We start from the raw sequence: 22,285 nt of genomic DNA, 5'->3' as shown, positions 1-22,285 counted from the left end.
ATATTTTAATTGATGTGTTCATGAACGCGACCTCATCTGAAACGTGCCCGCTATCTTCGTCTTTGTCGCCCGCATCACCTCTCCCTGCGTCGACCCCCCTTCATCCACTCCGCTCGTCTCGTGTTCGAAGCAGTCTCTCCCTCGACAACTTCGCGCGATGGCCTCAAAGTGCACCTAGCGTGGCACAAGCGCTTTGGAGAGGTGACCGCCACTTCGTGGTGGACGGCGGATAATGTTGTTGTTGTGTGGGCGGGGGGAGGGGGTGGTGAGCGGTGGTGGAGCGGTTAGCGCGCTGCGCTGAGAACCCGCACCAGGTTACTCATTGGCGGCCGTCCATAAATGACGTCACGCACCTAGGGGGAGTGGGTGGGAGTCAGATTTTTGTGACGATGTGTGACGAGGGAGGAGGAGGGGGGGGTGATAAATGTGACGTCACATCAAGATGCGCAACTTTAAATAAATATAGAATTGTTATAACAACACTAATTGTTGTAGCGACACTCCTACAACATCAGAGTGCAGCGCCACATTAAATACGCACTACAATGACAATATTTCGATTCGAGGCCACTTGTGTTGTGGCCGAAACGTCGTGAGAATTATATTGTGTTATGTTATTATTTTATTCGCATTCTACGTGACTTTACCGAAAGATACAATGACAATAGTTTAAAGCGATTTGAAGCATGTTTTATTTTCAAAATGCAAATATGGTTTGGGGGGGGGGGCAGAGCTTTGTGACGTCATTTGAGGGGGTGGGGGTCTGACTTTTTGTGACGCCGTGTGACGAGGGGGGGGAGGGGTCAAAAAACGTCCAAAATCGCGTGACGTCATTTATGGACGGTCCCTTCGACACACGCACACACCTGGAAGGGCGCGTTTGGCTACGGCTACAACCCAATTGCTGGAATCCAAAGGGATCGAGAGAGGCGATTTAAAAACGTGTTTTTACTTGACCCAGTTCACGCCCCACTGAGCCCAACCAAGTGCGGCTTATCATCGTCATCACGCGGACATTTATAGCAGCCAAATGACTCTAAACGCGTGCCGTTGATTCTAAATGTGGAGGGGAAAACCGGAGGACCCGGAGAAATATCACGGGGAGAGAGAGAGAGACACGCACACTCCAAATATATAGCAGCAGGCGTCAGGGTCGGGATCAAAGCCATGGACGTCCTGTTAACCAGGCGAGGGAGTTAACATCTCCTAGCCACCATGATGATGAGAGAGAGAGACACGCACACTCCAAATATACAGCAGCAGGCGTCAGGGTCGGGATCAAAGCCATGAACGTCCTGTTAACCAGGCGAGGGAGTTAACATTTCCTAGCCACCATGATGATGAGAGAGAGACACGCACACTCCAAATATACAGCAGCAGGCGTCAGGGTCGGGATCAAAGTCATGAACCTCCTGTTAGCCAGGCCACCGCGGCGCCCATTGGCGGAGAGTGGTGGCGCAGTGGTTAGCGCACTGCATTGGACAAGTTTTTTGGGTTATTAAAGTCGAGAGTAAGTTCCCGCTCGATTGAGGCAATGGTGTTCATCTCTCTATCTCTCTTTACAGCCCTGCTGAGCCAGTGGTGGAAATGTCACATTGCTATGCCAGGGACCGAGTCTATCCATCGTAGAACCACAGTTAGTAGTCCCGTAGAGTGGTCCTCGTCTGTAATTACCAGGGAGAGATGATGAGTTAAACCAACCCCCACCCTCCCGTAACCCCAACCCTAAATTTGAAGTTACAACCTTCCATCTTGGAAGAGGTGGCGGTACCCTCACTTCACCCCACCCTCAAATCGACGAACTGTGGTGGCCAGGACCGGGGAGGCGGGGCGTGGTGGGGTGGGACTGGGTGGGGCGGGGTGTGGTGGGGTGGGGTGGGGTGGGGTAGGGTGGGGTAGGGTGGTGTGGGGCGGGGTGGGGTGGGGTGGGGTAGGGTGGTGTGGGGCGGGGTGGGGTGGGGTGGGGTAGGGTGGTGTGGGATGGTGTGGAGCGGGGTGGTGTGGGGTGGGGTAGGGTGGAGTGGGGTGGGGTGGGGTGGAGTGGGGTGGGGTGGAGTGGGGTGGGGTGGAGTGGGGTGGGGTGGAGTGGGGTGGGGTGGGGCGGGGTGTGGCGGGGTGGAGTGGGGTGGGGTGGAGTGGGGTGGGGTGGGGTGGGGCGGGGTGTGGCGGAGTGGAGTGGGGTGGGGTGGTGTTCTCCATTGCTTCAACTGCCGCGCCGGGAGGTGAGATCTCCGGCGAGCCTCTGGCGTGCTGCAAGTCCCATAGTGCAAGACCCATGGCAGCACTCGCCTTTAAACTGGTGTAACGAGCACCGCGTGGTGAATAGCCGTCAGCCCTTGAAGAGGCCCGCATGCGGCTCGGAAGCCGTAGGCTTGCCGACCCCTGCTCTAAGCACGGAGATAGAGAGAGACACACGGACCCGTGCAGCCACTTTCAAGGCCTGCGCCTTTGCCTATCGATGTGTGCCGTTGATTGGCAGTCCGGGCGTGTTTTTGAGAGTTCTGCACAAACCCAGATGCGACGCCGCTTACTGACCGAGGTCGGAGGATCAGGCGGTGTGGTGGGGGCGGGGGGGGTGCCAGCCCTGCTTTTCACGTCATAAAAATAAACCCAATAACATTATGAGCTCGTAAAGAGCGACAATGCGATCAGCGTCAAGACGTCCAGCAGCCGTTTGACGGCAGACGACAGAAACAAGGCACCGTGAACCCACGCGTGGCCTTCGACAGACTGGTGGGACCAGTGCTGCTTGTTGCTGAACGCTTGGCGTTGTTTGGGTTCTCTGGGCCTGTGCTCAGCAAAACGGGACCCCACCGTAGAGGCTTCAACGGGACTGGCCCCCGTCATGGGAATGTGGAATTTCCACCACTGATCTCTGCAGGAGATGTGCTCCGACGCTGCTGATTTGAGTGCCGGGAAACGACTTTGACTCCCAGACGAGAGTTTAAGCGTCTCTTGAAATGAGCGAGGTCATTTATTGTTTTATTATAACAGTGTGGGGAGGACGGACGATGATGGGAAGAGGAAATTCTCAAAGTTGTAGAAGGGCGAGGAAAGAAGCAGTAAAGTGTTGTGGGTGGGTGGGTGATTGGGTGAGTGGGTGGGTGGGTGAGTTGGTGGGTGAGTGGGTGAGTGGGTGAGTGAGTGAGTGAGTGGGTGAGTGGGTGGGTGGGTGAGTGGGTGGGTGGGTGAATGGGTGGGTGGGTGAGTGGGTAGGTGGGTGGGTGAGTGGGTAGGTGAGTGGGTGAGGGAGTGGGTGGGTGAGTAGGTGAGTGGGTGGGTGAGTAGGTGAGTGGGTGGGTGAGTTGGTGGGTGAGTGGATGGGTGGGTGGGTGAGTTGGTGGGTGCGTGAATGAGGGAGTGAGTGGGTGGGTGAGTGGGTGGGTGAGTGGGTGGGTGAGTGGGTGAGTTGGTGGGTGCGTGAATGAGGGAGTGAGTGGGTGGGTGAGTGGATGGGTGGGTGGGTAAGTGGGTTGGTGAGTGGGAGAATGGGTGAGTGGGTGAGTGAGTGGGTGGGTGAGTAAATGAATTAGTGAGTGAGTGAATGAGTGAGTGAGTGTGTAGTTGAGTGAGTAGGTGAGTGGGTGGGTGAGTGGTCATTTCTGATACTCTTCTAGCGATAGAAGAGTGACCAGGCAGAGACTGATCACTGCCGTGCGATGCACACTCGATAGGGATATTAATTAACTCGCTGATGTCCATTCACATTTGATTTCTATATGATATTTTATTCACCCATATTCTTTATATATATAAAAAAACACATTGGTCCGTTGAGCTCCTTGGGACCCTAAGCTTTCGCTTCGTTTGCGAAGCACTCTATAGTTGAAATAATGCATAGTTGTAATAATAATGCACTCTGCTAACTCATGGAAATCTCACCAAGTCGTCAGTAGATACTGGGGTGCCACGGTGGTGGTATACAAGAGGTCGTGAGTTCGATCCCCACCCTTGACACCTGCTGTATATTAGGAGCTGACGTCTCTCTCTCTCGCCATGGTCACGTGGATTTTTTTCCGGGTCCTCCGGATTTTCCCTCCACATTTAGAAACACGCCTTTAGGGTATTTGGCTGCTGTACATTTCCACATGATAAGCCACTTCGTCATCATTTGTGGCCAGGTTGCTTCTGAATAAGAGCTGTTCAGCTCAGTGGGCCTTACCTGGTAGAATAAAAAAATAGTTCATAGTTTAAAAGTTTTAACATATATTTCAAAATGACGTCATTTATATTTCCGAAGCGATATTACCTCTCATATCCACTGCGGTGCCCTCCCCTACAGACATTGTTCATTACAGCGCAGCTACCACAGAGAACTTGCTATCGCACACTGCTGCGATCGAGACATTTGCACGCTTTGAGAAAATCACTGCCAGCAGTTTGCCACCCTAACGGTTAGCGAGACGCCACTCGCGGGTCTACGTCTACAATATGGGGGAATAATGATGAGACACATCTCAGGCCGCATCTCGTACGCAACGCTCGCATGAACTCTTGACGCTTAACCTGCCAATCCTTCCTCGGAACCCTCCCCCTCCCTCCCTTCCCCCTACTCCCTGCATCCTTACACCACCCACCGCCTCTCCAACATCCCCCCCCCCCCGCCCCGTAGGCGATCCGCAGACATTTGGCCTCGCATTCCCATTTAACTTTTTTTCGCGTGTTCCTTTTGTGCAACAAAAAAAAAATAGAACCTTCGGCTCGACGACCGCGTCTCACCTGTCAATATTAGCGCGCCGCCCTATTGTGTTACAGCTCCGCACAGCATGCCCCTTTGTGCTGCCCTAAACGGCTACAGGTGGCAGGGTCCGTGAAAGGGTTCCTTCTCAGCCAATCGCTCTAATGCATCGCGGGGTAAACCCTTATCTGTTAACAATTTTACCAGCTTTGAAATATATATAAATATGCGTGTACACGAGTCTGAGAGATTTCCTCCTCTGCTTCTTTTTTTTCCGTTCAGTGCAGTTTGAGGTTCGTGGTAATTCAATTTTGACTGGGCCCCCAAATAGTCGAAAGTCACAGACGTGGCAGCATTTGGTTTGTGTTTGGCGAGGGGTTGGTGGTTGGGGTTGGTGGGTGAGTGGGTGAGCCGAGTGAAGCGTTTGCGAATGTAATCCTTCAATTGCACGGAAACGCACTGAGGGTAGCCGTGTAAGATTTCCTGGCTCAAAATTGGCAGCTTCCAGGGGGCGTTGGTGCTCATCTCCCGTTCCCAGGCCTGCTGAGCCAGTGGTAGCCATTCCACATCCATATGGCGGGGCCAAGTTTTATCCCCGTCGAACAAACGCTGTTGTGACTTCCACCACGAAGTGGTGCTTCTTTTATCGACCCCCCCCCCTAAAGGGAGGGATGATTGGCCGAGTCAATCGCCCCTCCAAACCGGAATTTTAACTCGCTCGCTTACTCGACCGAATAGTGGCACACACAGTGGTTTAGGAAGCCGACCTATGAACCCAGCAACCTCAGTTCGATCCCTGATCAAAGGCTACCATGAACCCCAGAGTATTAGACATACTCCCCCTCCAGCCCCCCCCACCCCCTCCCCCCTTGTATTTTAAAGCAAACGTTGCGGGGGATGGGGGAGGGTGCGTCTTATAGTCCGGCAAGTGTGAGTGTGCGTGGTCAGAATCGTATAACTTTACTGACACTGGGTACGCGGTTGGGAAGGATCACACACTCCGTCGCGTCTTATAATCCGGAGGATATCAGTGGCGAGTGATATTTGAACGTGGGGCTCCCTCCCTCCCCGACATCAACCCGCACCGACCGGCATGGTGAAGTATGGTCAAACAAGTCCACTCCCTATAACTCGAAAGGAGCGGTTAGGCATTCGTGAGGACGCTCATCGTCCGTACACTCCCCTATTGCTCCGCGCGTTGATTCCCAGTGATCGTAGCGCACGCTTCTTGATTGGCCCAGATCGAGCCACGTGAAAGATTTTTTATTCTCATGGCCTGGAGTCCCCCCGCCCCCGCCCCCCGCCCCCCGTGTCCCGTAGAATCTTTGTGACGTGGATGTTTGTGTTGTGCACGTGGTCATTCCAAAAATCATCTTTGTTGTTCGCTTTTGTGCCTGTGTGTGTGTGTCTTTGTCTGTGTGTGGGTGCATCTATATGTGCCCATGTTTGTCTGTGCACTGTGTGTGTGTGTGCCTGTGCCTTCTGTGTACCTATATTTGTGTGCCGGTGTGTGCCTGTGTCTTTGTGTGTGTGTGCCTTTCTTATGGTGCGAGTGTGTCAATGTGTATTATTATATTTCTATGTGGTGTATGTGTGTTTATGTGTGTGTGTGTGTGCCTGTGTGTGCCTGCGTCTTTGTCATGGTGTGTGCGTGTCAATGTGTGTCATTATATTTCTGCGTGTGTGTGTGCGTCTGTGCGCGTGTGTGTGTGTGTGCGTGCGTCTGTGCGTGTGTGCGTCTGTGCGCGTGTGTGTGTGTGTGCGTCTGTGTGCGCGTGTGTGTGTGCGTCTGTGTGCGCGTGCGTGTGCGTGTGCGCGTCTGTGCGCGTGTGTGTGCGTCTGTGTGCGCGTGTGTGTGTGTGTGCGTGTGTGCGCGTCTGTGCGGGCACCCACGGATGCACCATCAGAGGGCCGCGAATGCGTCAACTGCGGCGCGACCTCGACGCCGCTCTGGCGCAGGGACGGCACGGGCCACTACCTGTGCAACGCGTGTGGCCTCTACCACAAGATGAACGGCCAGAACCGGCCCCTCATCAAGCCCAAGCGCCGCCTGGTAGCGCCAAGCACCCACACGCTCCCCCGGCGCTGCACCCGCGCAACACTGCCACGCCGCACCGTGCCTACCCGTGCCACGCCGCACCGTGCCTACCCGTGCCACGCCGCACCGTGCCTACCCGTGCCACGCCGCTCTTTCGCGCAACCAGCGACTCACCGATGCCACCTGCCTCAACCGCACAACAGTGCACCCACACTACACAACACCAGAGTGTGCCACCCGATGCCACACTGCCACACCGCGCTGTGCAACGCCAGCGACTCACGACACCTATGCTACCCGGCCCGCACCACACCACGACCGTGCTTAAATGCGTCCACGCCACACCATCACACACCGCATCATCCAAGCCACACCGCACTGCCACACTGCACGGTTGGCTCCCTACGGTGCGGAAGAGGTTCAAAATACACACATACGTACATCACACCAGTAAGTCACTGTGCATTACCACGAAATGTAATGGGAAAGCGTGGGTTTAGCAAATTCCGCGAAATGTTCGTATTGTGCAATGACGCACACACACACACAAGCACTGAAGAGTGATTGGCCAGGGATAGGGGTGGGAGGTGGAGGCTGGCGAGGGTGCGACCCTGCAAGTGCTCGGCTCACGCCCTTGCTAGCGGAAGGGGCTTCCACTCGAAGTGAGCTCCAGCGAGCCCCTCTGGAGGGTATTTTGACCGACTCTTGTACGTCATTAGCGTCGTTATGGAGGAAGACAAGTAACAAAATGAACGAGCATACAGTCCGCCTCTTCCTTCACACACCTCTGCCTGCGTGTAAACAGAAAAACAAGTGATTCATCTCTATTGCGTTTATCTCTGCGGTGGTTGTTGTTGTGCCCCCCTCCATTATGGGCAAACAGACGAAGCCAAAACCTAAACTCTTTCGCCATTAGTCGGAGAGCATTCTTCAGCACTGAGCGGGACATGGTGTGACGAGATGGTATCTCCCTCGCCTGGTACGCTAGGAGGTCGTGGGTTCTATTGCTTACCCTGAAGCCTGCTGTATATTTGGAGTTGGCGTGTCTCTCTCCGTGGTCACGTAGATTTTTCTCCGGATCCTCCAGTTTTCCCCTCAACATTTAGAAACATGCGTTTAGAGTATTTGGCTACTGCTACAAACGTCAACATAATCCATTTTGAGCTATCGTTTGTGGCCAGGTCGCTTCTACAAAAGCGCTACATGGCTAAGTGGGCCTCATCCAGTAAAATAAAACAATAGTTGAGTAATTAATCGTCTACCTGCCGCTTCCTCCCTGACTTCTGCATGAAGTCCGCAGCGCGGCGGGCGGGGACCTCCTGCGCCAACTGCCAGACAACGATCACGACGCTGTGGAGGCGCAACGCGAGCGGGGACCCCGTGTGCAACGCCTGCGGCCTCTACTACAAACTCCACAACGTGCGTTGCACGCCCAGACGTGGCATGGGCCCCCCCCCGCATTCGCCATGGCACAGCACAGGGCATGGCCTAATACAGGGCACGGCCTACACAGGGCAAGGCCTTATACGAGGCATGGCCTAATAACGGGCACAGCCTACATAGGGCATGGCCTTATACAAGATACAGCCTATTACAGGGCACGGCCTACACTGGGCATGGCCTTATACAAGGCATGGCCTGATACAAGGCATGGCCTACATAGGGCACGGCCTAACACAAGGCCTTATACAAGATACAGCCTACTACAAGGCACAGCCTAAACAGGACACAGCCTAATACAGGGTACAGCCTAATACAAGGCATGGCCTACATAGGGTATGGCCTAATGTAAGGCACGGCCCACACAGGGCAAGGCCTACACAGGGCACGGCCTATACAGAGAAAAGCCTAATAAACGACATGGCCTAAAACAGGGCACGGCCTAATCTAAACAAGGGTGCCACAGTGGTGAGATGTTAACTACCTCACCTAGTATTACAGGACGTTGTGGGTACGATCCCAACTGCGACGCCTGTATATCTGGAGTTTGTATGTCTCTCTCCCCGTGGTCGTGGGGATTTATCTCTGGGTCCTCTGGTTTTTCCCTACACATTTAGAAACGTGCGTTGAGGGTATTTGGCCACTGTACATTTTCACATGACAAGCCACTTCATTGAGCTATCATTTGTGGCCAGGTCGCTTCTGAAAAAAAGCTGTGAAACTCAGTGAGCCTTACCTGGTAAAATAAAGAAAATTTTGAGTTTAGTTTATATTGGGTGTGTTTGGGCCTCCACAACACCCACAGTGGTTGCATCCCTGCCCCCACGTGATCGTGAAGGTGCTGCATCGACCTCAGTTATAACTATTTTTATTTTACCAGGTAAAGCCTACTGAGCAAAATAGCACTTTTTCAGAAGCTACCTGGTTACAAATGATAGCTCAACAAAGTGCCTTATCATGGAGAAATGTATTGCAGCCAAATACTTTAAATGCACATTGATTATATATGTGGAAGGAAAAACCGGAGGACCTCAAGAAATCCACGCAACTACGAGAAGATGCAAACTCAAAATAGACAACAGGCGTCAAGGTCGGGATCGAACCCACAACCTCCTGTATACCATATTTCCAGGTGCTCACGACCTCTATAATTTATTTCTCTTCTTCTCCCCCACTACCCTGCCACCACCACGACCACCACCACCACAGATAAACCGCCCGTTAACCATGAAGAAGGAGGGCATCCAGACCCGCAACCGCAAGATGACGGGCAAGTCCAAGAAGAACCGCAAGGTGGTGTGCGATGGACTGGAGAACGACTACGCCAAGAGCTTCCACGACAAGCAGGGCCACTACGGCGCGCCGGCACTCATCGGACCGCTCAGCACTCTGGGGCACCACCCGCTCAGCCCTTATCCTGCCCACGTGATCCCGTCGCACTCCTCCATGCACCCGCCCGCGAGCCTGTCCTTCGGCTCGGCCCACCATTCCAGCATGGTGCCCGCCATGTGCTAAGGCACCGGGCGAGGGCAACCGCTTCGCTTTCGTTGGGGGCTCGTTCGGGTAACAGCCGTTTTATTTTTTTTATTTTTTTGCTGTCGTTGTCATCGTTTTTTTTAGGATTCGCTAATGCGCCCTTTTTACATTTTTATTTTATTATTTTGACCCCCGCCCCCCTTTTCGGAGTGGTAGGGTAAAATTGTAAGCTCAAGTTTCTAAAGATTTAATTGATTACAGAAGAAGGCTGGTTGCGAATGACCACGGTAATGCAGCAGGGGGAGGTAGGGAGGGGAGGGGATGGAGGGGGGTGATGAAATAATGGTGTAAGAATGTACATCCCCACTTTGTGGCATCGTTTTTGTAAAGATTGACAATCTCAGTCTCCAAGTGACCGGACCACAGGACATCTGGCTTGTCAAGTTGTCTCCAACACAGCTTGAGGATGACCACAATCATTTGCAAAGTGTTCTCGGGCTATCGGTCAAAAACTTAAGGTGTGGACCATACCATACACACACAGCTGCCATCTGCCAGATTGAAACCTAGGATTTGGAGTCTAGTGAAATCTCAATGGACCAAAGTCTCGTGAAGTCTAAATGGAGAGGAGACTCAATACGTTGAAACGGACTGAAGATTCCTGAAATCTTAATGTGCCAGAGTCTCATGAAGTCGACACGAAGTTAGAGGCTCGTGAAGTCTAAATGGACTGTAGCTAACAGACTGTGGACACTGACTTCTCGTGAGATAAAGACCTGGAAGGAGCCACTCTAAGCTCGCCTGTTGCTGGCGTCTTAGAGACAAGAGTGAGTTTGTTCAATCAATGGTGGAGAGTTTGGAGCTGACGTGGAAGGCATTAAACGTGGCGACGCAGCCGGGTCGTGCCGCTCTTGTGTCCAATGGCTGCCCACGCTGCTGTGATTTGCGCATTCAAGTCACTGTCATTTTGCTTCGGCATTTTCGGGGGGTGTTTTTTTCACGTATGTTTGCTCCGTAAATCTGTGTCACAACCTGCCCGTGGGTCTTCATGTCATCACCAGCGCTCTCCCACACCCCAACCTTGCCAGTTGTTCACTCCGGGTTTTGGTTGAAATCGCCATGCCACTATTATATGTGGAGACGGTTTCAGAATTATTGTCTGCGGAAAATTTTGGGCTGTTTTTTTTTTTTCTCCAGCGCATTGCTTAGTATTTTTTTTATTGTTCCAATAACACTTGCTTAAAAATTAAACTCGTCACACGACTATTCATTACAAGGTTCGCACGAACAAGGGGTCGCATCCTGGCGTGGCTTTTGTCACTTAAAAATTATCAAATGAAATATTTAAATTTTATATCTACCTCCCAATGGTGGGTTATTCGTTTTAGTTTTTTTTTTACGTTTACAAGGGACAAGAACGGCCACTGAAATGCGACCCGCGTTCATCCTGAAACGGTTTGACGTGAAGTCTGCTCGAGATGAAGCTCGCTGTGAAGTATGGCCACGCTGCGATGGGGTGCCCGTGACACGGGATGAGGGCGAACGTTTTGTAAAAACTTGTAGAGACCGCTCGACTGGCAACCAAAGACGAGATGGCACACGATGCCAATATGGGCAACCAGTGCCAGGAAACAAAAAATATCTTACGTGACGCACGGGTAAGACGGCTACAGAAAGAAATAGAGAGATGGATATAGTGAGCTGTGACAAAGTGGGAGAGAGAAGATGGATTGGATGAGAGATAGGTACAGCGAGTAGAGCAATAGGAAGACAGGTAGAGAAGATAAAGAGATGGGTAGAGGAGAGCAAGAGCAGATAACGCCTTTTTTGAAATTCACCCAAGAGGCACTCAGGTCAAGTGTCAGGAAACGAGACTTTGGCGTGTTTAGCTACACAGGGGGTCACCGTGCGTGAGTGGACGAGCACATTTCACGAGGCTGTGCTGGACACCGACTTAAGCCGTGCACTAAATTTTGGGGACATTGTCAGTCACCGTCATCGTGGTCATCATCATTGTCAGTCATGGTCAATCCACTCCTGGATGAAGGCCTCCCCAATCCTCCGTCACCTCTCACGGTCACACGATGTAGACCTCTTAAATAGGTCAATATTTATAAGTAAAACAATATTTGAATACAAAGAGAAAGATCCCCGATATAGGCAGAACACGCTGTTAGGGCAAATGCTGTTAGCAAACACCTATTAAGGCCGGCACTGCACCACGTCTGCCCGCCTTTGTCTCCCCAGTGGCGATGTTTACACACTGGACCAGGTACTCATTTGAGGCTGAGTCGACCTAGGGGGTGCCCAGGACTGCTTCAGATATTCATTACCAATGTTGGCCATGGGCAGGAATCGATCTGCTCTGACCATTCCACGAATGCTCCCCACACATTTTAACAGAGACAAATATCCCCCGTATAGCCTGAACAGACTGTTGGGGCAAGTGCTGTTTAGGGAGCACCTATTAAGGCCGGCACGGCACACGAAGGGGTGGATGACCAACACCACGCCCGGCCGCCTTTGTCTCCCTAGTGGCGATGTTTACACACCGCACCAGGTACTCATTTAAGGCTGAGTCGACCTAGGGGGAGGCCCATGACCGGTTCAGATAATCGGCACCGGTGTTGGCCGTGAGCGGGAATCGAAACACATGTTAACACAAACGCACACACGTGCTCGTCAAAAGCTCGATTTCTCCCACTGGAGTTTATGTAGCTGAATACGGCATATATATATATAATTAAATAACCCATCAAGCTTTTATTTTATTTATTTTACTCTGATGACTGCAAGCCCTCAGGCAGTGACTCTGGTTATATAATGTACATTTAAAATGTCACGATGATACAATGCCTTACTGTCAAGAGAGGGGGGGAAAAATATATATTTGAATGACACCAACTCAACAAAAAAAGTAAATCTGCCTCCGGTATAGTTCTGTACACTCCAGTCAGCGGGCCACTTACGCGGAGACATTTCTAAAGCCCCAGCGAGGGCGAGAGATGGCACGGCGCCACTGTTGCGAGATGTTAACTACCTCGCCTGGTATGCAGGAGGTCGTGTGTTCGATCCCGACTCTGACCCCTGCATATTTGCAGTTTGTGGTGTCTCTCTCTCCCGATGGTCGCGTCGATTTTTCTCCGGGTCCTCCGGTGTCCCCCCCCCCCTCCCTCCACCTTGAGAATCAACAACGTGCTTTTAGAGTATTTGTCTGCATTGAACTTCCACGTGATGACGATGAGCCCACTTCGTTGAGCCATCATTTGTGATAGCCGGGGTCGCTTCTGTAAAAAGAGCTACATAGCTTCGGGGGTCTTAGCTGCTCAGATACAAACTAGTTTAGTTTGCAGTTTAGTTAATAGTCGAACTCGGCCTGTTGCCGCCGCAACCGCTCGCTCGGATGTGGGCAAAGCAGTCGCGGGCAACCCGAGTTTCTCGCGATGAGTTGTTTGATCACCGATGGCTCCCCGGGTGCTGACCCAGCTCGAGGCGCTCCTTCCACTGCGGCTGGTCGACACTGATTCGTGGGTGACCCATTTGATCATCTGGCGACGATGATGATAGAACGAAGGAGGGGAGACTGACAATTATAGAGGGGTTGTTTTTAGAGTCAATAAAGAATTAAAGCTTTCGTGACTGCATAAATTACTCATTGGTTTTTTCGGTAAAGTCACGTATGTAGAAATACCATAAAATCACATTAAAATAAAATAAATCACGACGTTTCGACCGCAACACAAGCGATCTTCATCGGGTGTAAAAAAAACAAATAGCACATAGGGTGACATCAACGCAACACATAGAGAGCGTTAAACTGCACGGAGGTAAATACAACAAGAAGATGAGAGACGAGAATTCAACAAACCTAAGAAAAACGTCGTGATTGATTTATTTTAATATAATTATTATGGTATTTCTACATACGTGGCTTAGAGTCGAGTCCAAGAATGAGTGTTTAACGGCGGTGCCAATTGAAGCGTGGTGGGTGAGCGCCAAAGCGGAGTGCTCCGCTAAGTATGGACATGTATAGCAGTGGCTGTTGATTTTAAATGTGGAGGGAAATCCCGGAGGACCCGCAGAAAGAAAATCCACGTGACCACATGCAGGAAGAGAGAGAGAGAGACACCGCGACAGGGTCGGGATCGAACCCACGCACTCCTGCATACCGGGCGAGGTTGTTCACATCTCCGAGCCACCGTGGCGCCCCACGATGCCCAATCGCAGCGTGGTGCAGAACGCGTCGCTTCGAGAAACCCGGTCGCGGCAACCGCTCGCGACTGCTCGCAAAAGACGTCCGCTCCTTCAGAGAGATTCAGTTGCACGCGAAACCGGGTTGCACGCAACCGGTTGCGCGTCAAATGTATTGCTCAGGCGTGGGGCCGCGGTGGGTCACGTTGGCGTGCCAGTGCGACGGGAGTGTCGCTGCGACATTAAATTCAGAGACTGATGACGACTTCGAAGATTTTAGGAAAATACGGCAATGTACTTTAAGCTTGTAATGTGCGCGCGCGCGTGTATGCGTGCGTGTGTGTGTGTGTCACGGTTCGTTTGAGAGTTGCAGGGGATGTTTCTATTCGTTTCGGCACCCATACCAAGTCTCGTGTCTCCCCCGACTACCCTTGTATCGACTCGGCAGAGCGCCTGCCTACGTTGTTACCGTATTCTCCCGATCACAAGACGCTCCCGAAAGTAAGACTCACCCCCCTCCCCACCCCCCCACACACAAAAAAAAACGTGTGCCTCGGTGCCGGTAGAGTTATCACGCATCACACACACACAAGGGCAAAGATCCCCCGTGTAACCTGGACAGACCTTTTTTGGGCGAGTGCTGTTCGCGAGCACCTGTGAAAGCCGGCACGGTGGACGAAGGGGCGGGGTGGCCAGCACCACGCCGGACCCCCCCCCCCCTCCTTTTATCTCCGATGTTTACGCATCGCACCCAGGTACTCATTTGAGGCCGAGTCGACCTAGGGGGGGGGGAGGCCTAGGACCGGTTCAGATAACCGTCACTGGTATTGGTGGCCGTGAGCCGGAATGGAACTCGGGTCGCCGGGTTCGCAACGCGGCGCGCTAACCGCTAACACCACAGCACCCCAACACGCGTACACACAGGCCGGGTAGACTTTGAGGGCCACGTGAAGTGTCGAAGGCTCGCTGGCGGGAGGTCACGGGACAGACCCTGCAGGTGCCATGGCTTGACTGTCTGAGATGACTGGCAGATACACACGCGCACACGTCCAAGATTATAATTGTATAAGACTTGTTTTGCTTTAAAATACGGGTGCGCCTTACACTCCGGTGAATACAAACGTGTCTTATAATCCGGAGAAGGCGGTGACTGCGATGAAGCTGTCGCGTGAAGGCTGGGTGATGGTTGCAACAATTGCCCCACGTGTGCGCGCGTGTGCGCGTGTGTTTATATACCTGGGTGCTCGCTAACAGCACTTGTCCCAACAGGCTTTGGAGGCTATACGGTGTGGTTGGGTGGGGGGGGGGGGGGGTCTTTGTCTTTCTAGAGACGTATTTACAAAGAGGATCCGTCTGGAACAATCGGAAACATCGCTGCGGCTCTCCGTTCGCCTTTTGTAAAATAAGCAAAAATCGATGGCGAGCTCTTGCAGACGCGCACGTGACGCGTATTCTATGAATTATGTCGGTGATTGCTACTGCTGCTGACGCTGCTGGGTTGGCAGTGGTGGAACAAGCACAGGTAACAACAGCAATACGAATCGACAGGTTCGCCGATAATATTAAAAAGACTCTGTGTGTATGTGGCCTTGAAAGAGAAAAAAATGTGTGTGACGTATCGAGCAATGGTCCTTTTTCATAGCACATGCAATGCATGTAGTTCGTCCTATAAAGAAGGCTCATCGTCCGAAACGTCGCATATATTATATATTACAACCTTTTTTTCCTGTTAGGACCACACAGTGATAAATTATTGACGAATGTGTTGATATTTGTTGTTGATTACATGTGTTTGACACAAAAACAGGGGAGCATCCAGCATTAATTTCTCATTAAGTATTAACCGTGGGGTAGGGGAGGGGAAGGGTGGGGTTGGCTGCCCATCGCCCACACGCGAATATTCCCCTTCTCCCCGGCAGCCCAGCCAATGGGTGGCGTGGAAATATTTTCAGGAGCTTAGCCCTGGGCGGACAAATGTACTTTCCGGCTGGAATGAAATCCCAGGTTAGAATCCACGGTCGTTCTCCTTGAAAGTTTTTTGTAAAGTTCGGTACGGGAGTTGTCTATCTGCAACGACAGCGAGTAGTGGGTGAGTTGGGTAGATGGAACACAGGGGCATTTATACAAGAAGAATAAATCTAATAAAAACCCAATTGTCGAGTATGTAAATGTGGCGACTTGCATGAATGTAATTAAGATATAGGGAGGCGATAACACATCAGCTGCTGCTGGCGACGTTTCCTTGAAGGTTGAGTATGTCATCACTGATTTTACGGCCTCCAATTGTACACCTGATATTGTAAATGAAAATGCACGCAAAGGCGCGAATTGATTCTGCACATACAGGGTGCTTCAGAAAAATGTGAACACTTGGGAGAATTTGCAACTATACCACAAACACATTCCTGCGGAGGGAGCTGGTAGGAACGTTGGGTTGCTCGGTCAATGGCCAGGATCAACGGCGGCACCACGTGGTGTATTCCGCAAATATGCCCGACTGTGAGGGCGGGCACAAGCCGGACGTGAGTAGGTTAAACGTTGAGTTTTATAAGGGCACCACGGGGTGACCAGCCCCTTCCCACCCAGCCCCACCCCTCCCACACCCCACCCAGCCCCTCCCCACCCTCCCCACCCAGCCCCTCCCCACCCTCCCCTCCCCACCCAGCCCCTCCCCACCCTCCCCACCCAGCCCCTCCCCACCCTCCCCTCTCCACCCAGCCCCACCCCTCCCATTTGTGGATGCACGACGGACGGACGGACACAATAATCCCCTGTGGGCTGGTGTAGTAACCAGGAGGTTCCTACACAGTATCAATGTGCTGCTGCCTCCAGGCTCTGGAGATCACCTGGAGAAGATTATAGGGCACGCGTTGACAACGATGGCGCACAAGTGGGAGACTCTTTGACTTTTTGAAGCTATTACCATTACATTTGGTATCATGTCACAGTGTAGTATCCGATCTTTTTCCATTGAAAACGATAGTCCCATATAAGTGTTTAACAAACATTGTTGAAGCACCCTGTATATATACGGTATATGATGATATGCTATGCGGTGTATGTGTATATATATACAGTACATAACTATACATATCCCCCACCCTGTATGTATATACACACGCGCACGTGTGTCGTGCGTGCGTGTACCGTATATCCCAGATTACAACACACACACACTTGATAACAAGACACACACACACTTGATAACAAGACACACACACACTTGATAACAAGACACACACACACTAGATTACATGACACACACACACACTTGATGACAAGACACACACACACATGATTACATGACACACACACACACACTTGATAACAAGACACACACACACACTTGATAACAAGACACACACACACTAGATTACATGACACACACACACTTGATGACAAGACACACACACACTTTATTACATGACACACACACACTTGATTACAAGACGCGCTGCCGAAACTTTTGCTTTCAACAGAGGGATGAGGATGAAGGAGTTAGGGGGTAGGGTTGGGGAGGGGGTGCATCTTATCATAAGGAGAATACGGTAGACACGCACATATATGTACATGACGTGGTGTGTTAAACCAAAAGCTGTGTTGCTAGTTCGCTCGAACTAATAAGTTGTACGTCATTTCAGTTGAAACTTCGGGGGCCAAACGACGAGCAACCGAACAGGCTCTCGAGATCGCCCGCAACTTAAATCGCCCGCAACTTAAATCGCCTGCAACTGCTTTGTCCACGTCCTTGGTTGCGGGCGGTTGCGCATCAATCCGATTCGCTGAGTCTCGGATCGCTGCCGAGATGATCGGGTTGCGCAACCGCTCGCAACTCGGCTTGCAATTCAATAGTTGCGCGCAACTGATTGCTCGGGTGTGGCGCCCCCTCCCCCACCGCAGGGTTTGTTTGTATGTACGATGTTGAACTTCTTTCGCACCGTACGTTTTAAAGCGATGGATGCAGAGCAGTCATTTTAAGGACCAAAATAGCCATGAATATGTGACACGCACAGAGACGAGTTGCTCTTAGTTACATAGAAAATAAATGAAGGGTTTTTGAAGCCAAACGCGACGATGTTGTACGTTTGGTTTCAAGAGATTAATCTTATCTCGCGTGTTGTTTTTTTTGTACAACTCTGGCGTATTGCCTGTTGAATGTGTCGCCCTTGCTACGCGTAGTTTTTAATGGGTCACGTTTCGCGATGCTTTTGTTTAAGTTGCAGGCGTTCTGTGTTTTTTTACGTTTGATTGGGTGTTTTTTATTTTTCAAGTTAATATGTTTAGCGTAAAAGGACATATATTTTGTGTGCACATGAGAGATAAGTTGGACACTTTGGTGGGAACTTTCTAGAGTTATCTTGTTCGGATGATGGCGCTGGGTCTCTCTCTCTGTCTCTATCCACCACCAACAAACCAAATCTACCTTGGGGTCAAACAACAACATTATTTTTTAATTGTATCGCTTTCATACAAACACAATTCCGTGGACAAAAAAAACATTAAAGCGGATGCCAAATCATTCAAATGTAAGTGCATCATCGTAACGTGAAGCTAAAGGCGCAGCCCTGCAATTGCTTCGCTTAAGGCCACAGCTGCCGGAAAACCCTCCGCCAAACCAGCTGTTCGCCCAGCAGCAGAAACGCGTCCCACCTCAGTCCAGTCGAATGGCAGGTCGCGTGCGGTGTGGTGAAGTGTGTGCACTCCCCAACTCTTCTTTCCAAGACGTCTGACCAGCGGGGAAGAAGAGGCCAAATACAATAATAATAATATGAACAATGCCAACCTTGTAACGCTGCGCCCCCGCGGTGAGGGGCCAGCTAAAGTTCGGCAGTTACCCCGCATGTTTAAGATGTTCGCAGCCAAAATCTTTTGGGTTGTGTCGAACGTGTTGGAGGAAACCCTGGAGCGGGCCTTTCTCTCTCGATATCTCTCTCTGATGAAGGCCCTTCCCCTGACGCCTGCTGCTGCTGTATATTTGGAGTTTGTGGTGTCTCTCTCTCTCATCAACATCATCACGGTGGCTAGGAGATGTTAACTACCACGCCCGGTACGCAGGAGGTCGTAGGTTACGATCCCGACAAATTTATAAATAACGCGATCTAACCCAAAAACCTTTATTATTAGACTTCAACATCAGTATCTGGCTGCTAGACATTTCCACGTGGTGATGATGATGATGATAAGTCACTTAGTTGAGCAGCTATCACGTGTGATAGCCAGGTCGCTTCCTTAAAAAAGAACTACGCAGCTTCGGTGGGGCCTTATATCGGTCAAATAAAATTAAATATTATTTATTTTACCAGCAGTGGTGCGAGCAAGACATTGCAGGGCTGCGCCTTTCCCTTCGCTTCGGCGTACTCGATGGCGTTCTTTTTTTTTCCCATCATCATTTCGCCGCCGAGTCCGATCTCGGTTTAAGGCGTCAGTGGAGAAAGCGCAGCGCAGCGCCGCTGCTCGATCGCGCACGCGGTTTTTTTGGCTTTGTACGGCCCGCCGAGATGGATGGGGCCGGCGGCCTCCGCGGCCTGTGGACCAGTCTCCGATGCTCTTGATTCACGCCGACGTGCAGCAAAACCCCTCGGATGTGGCACAGCGTCGGACGGAGAGCGGTCGGCGGGTTCGAGCTCGCGGGCTTCGGTGAGCAGCATCACCCGCAGCGCCGACAGCTCGCGGTCAGGATTTCGCTCCCCACCCCGTCTTTAATGGGGACAAACGTCGCCTGTGTCCCCCCCCTCCCCGCTGAGTTCACGCCAATTGGCATCGCGAACGAATGGGGACAATCGTCACTGCAGGTGATTTTATGCAATTGACCTCTTCATAAGATAATAAAGGTTTTTGGGTTATATCGCGTTATTTATAAATGTGTCGTAATCCTCCACCGCCCGACACGGCCAATCGGCAAAAAAAAGTGTCACGTTGACAAAAGACAAAATAGTTCACTACTTTAGCCCACCGGTGTGTTGAAGGGTGAATCCACAACATTTACAGTTTGAGTAGTACGACGTTTCGCTGGTTAATTACAACCAGCATCATCGGGCAATGCGCCCGGGTCGTGGAGGGTTACGACACGTTTATAAATAACGCGATCTAACCCAAAAACCTTTACTATGAATGCTTTTTGGTCGCGAAAGCCTCCTGCGTGTTAAACATTTGACCTCTGTCCGTGGGGGGAGGGGGGAGTTCCCAAGCTCCAGGACTCGCACTCCGCCACCCACCGGCACGTGTTGGCCAAAATGACTCCCCATTCAAATGCAAACTCACTCGATCTGCGCTGCGCGCGCCCGATGATTATTAAACACGTCCCACGTGACACGTTAAGCAATTGACGGTGTCTGCGTCACGTAAGGACGCGTGCTGCACGTGTGTAGCACGCGTACACACACGCGGAATACACGGACACGCACACTGATGTGTGAATCTTAATTTTAATCGGCTCGATTAACGCGGACAGCGTCACTTGCTTAGCACGTCACGTGGCACGTGTTTAACAATCATCGGGCGCGTGCAATGTGGGTCGCGAGGACTGTAATTTTTGGAAACCCTGCCATAGACCCCCACACCCATCCATGGATTGTGCCATTTCTGTTGAGCTGGGCCCGGTGGGGGAGATCACTATCAGTTTCAGAATGGAACGTCCCATTCTGTTCGTGTTGCGCCGGGTGTGTCGAGTACGCAAAAGCGACAACAACAACAACAACGCGAATTATTTACCCATAAAAAAAGCCATCGATCGCTGAATCTCGAGACGCTGTGGGGGTATTTTTTGTCCAAGAGAGTTCCGCTACATTGGGATGGGATGGGATGGTGGGGGGGAGGGGGGAGTTTTTTTTTTCATTTTCTTTGCCAGTTCTGTTGCGAGCGAACGGGGCTCACCGCAGCACCACGGAGACAGAGAACACCGCCACACCGCGTGGCGGGCAGCGCTGCGCTGCGAATCCAGCGAACCCGGGCCACCCGAGTTCGATTCCCGCTCACGGCCAACACCGGTGACGATCGCTTGAACCGGTCCTGGGCCTCCCCGAGGTCAACTCGGCCTCAAATGAGCACCTGGTGCGGTGTGTAGTCGGCATCATCGCCTCCGGGGAGACAAAGGCGGTCGGGCGCGGTGTGTCGCGTGCCGTGCGGGCCTTCATAGGCGCTCGCTAACAGCACTTGTCCCAACAGCCCGTGAAGGCTACAAGTTGGGGGTGGGATCTTTGTCTTTGGTGGTGGCTGTCACCCATTCGAGTAGCGAACTGGCTGGAACGTCTGCGATCCGATGAGGTGCGGGTGGCGGCAGGTTCAGTGGTGATTCTGTTTTGTTTTGTTGTTGTTGGTGGTGGTGGTGGTCACGCTAAGAAGGGAGGGTTGGCGAGCGATGGCGAGAGGCAGCGTTCGTGCCGGGATCCCCCCCCCACCTCCATCAATGACTCTGGGACCGCTTGGTGCGATCCGCAAAGCGGGGACCGTGTAGACGGAGCAGTGTTCGGTTCGTGTTTAAATGTGCCCTCGTAATTGTGTAGTGGGTAAGTTATTGTCGTCAGTTTTCTCGTTTATAATATATATTTGTGAAGTATTCAAATCGACCCCTCACCCTCCCATGCAAATCGATATTCTTGCTACCGCAGATGCAACCTGCTTAAATAAAGGGATTTACGGACCATCCACCCGACTCTGGCTTGTCTGCGTGTTTGTGTGTGTGTGTGTGCGCGCATCGCCACTGGGAAGACAAAGGCGGTCGGGCACGTACGCATGTTGAACTTCTTTCGACACCGAACGTTATAAGCCAACCGTGGCTAATCGGGAGGTGCGGTGGGAAGGAGGACAACCTTGACACACAAAGCGCGACGAAAGAAACGTGGTGCCGGCCACCCACCCCCTCGCGTGGCGTGCCGGCCTTCATAGCTGCTCGCTGACAGCACTTGCCCTCAAAGTGCGTGAAGGCTACACGGGGGATCTTTGTCGTTGTGAGTGCAGTTCTGTTAGCGGCGACCCGAGTTCGTGTCCCGCTCACGGCCTACACCAACGACGATTATCTGAACCGTTTCTGGGCCTCCTCTACGTCGACTCAGCCTCAAATGAGTACCTGGTGCGATGTGTAGTAAGCATCGCCACTGGGGAGACAAAGGCGGTCCGGCAAGGGCGTGGTGTTCGCCACCCGCAACCTCGTGCGCCGTGTCAGCCTTCGTTGGCGCTTGCTGACAGCATTTGCCCCAACAGTCTGTGTCAGGCTACACGGGGCATCTTTGTCTTTGCGTCGTTGTTCCTGTTTGCTCTTTGGGGCCCGAATCACGAGGCTTAACCTCGGCAGCAATAGTCAGGAACGCCGATGTTCGGGAACGCTGCTGTTCCGGGAACGCCGATGTTCCGGGAATAATGTTGGCACTGCGCCTTGCTTTGTCCTCACGATAGGCGTTCCCTGTACTCCAGTGGTAGTGCCTTACGCCGTTCATCTCTACGCCAAGCCAGCCTAGCAGCAGAAA

At 51.9% G+C, this 22,285-nt stretch overlaps 1 protein-coding gene across 1 annotated transcript in view; it reads left to right on the top strand.

Annotated features, from left to right (window-relative positions):
* Positions 1–21,467, top strand: part of LOC116951245 (GATA-binding factor 2-like) — a 79,670-nt gene extending 58,203 nt beyond the window's left edge. The window contains exons 4-6 of the mRNA XM_032969741.2: positions 6,586–6,731; positions 8,010–8,135; positions 9,366–21,467. Of these exons, the coding sequence (XP_032825632.1) occupies positions 6,586–6,731; positions 8,010–8,135; positions 9,366–9,671 (578 nt within the window). The 3' untranslated portion in view covers positions 9,672–21,467. The remainder of the gene's footprint in view (positions 1–6,585; positions 6,732–8,009; positions 8,136–9,365) is intronic.
* Positions 21,468–22,285: the final 818 nt, after the last annotated feature.

This window comes from Petromyzon marinus, chromosome 42 (genome assembly GCF_048934315.1).
Source record: "Petromyzon marinus isolate PM22_M1 ecotype Great Lakes invasive population chromosome 42, UKy_Petmar_22M1.pri1.0, whole genome shotgun sequence".
NCBI classification, from domain to species: domain Eukaryota; kingdom Metazoa; phylum Chordata; class Hyperoartia; order Petromyzontiformes; family Petromyzontidae; genus Petromyzon; species Petromyzon marinus.
This window is presented reverse-complemented; position numbering and strand designations above follow the sequence as displayed.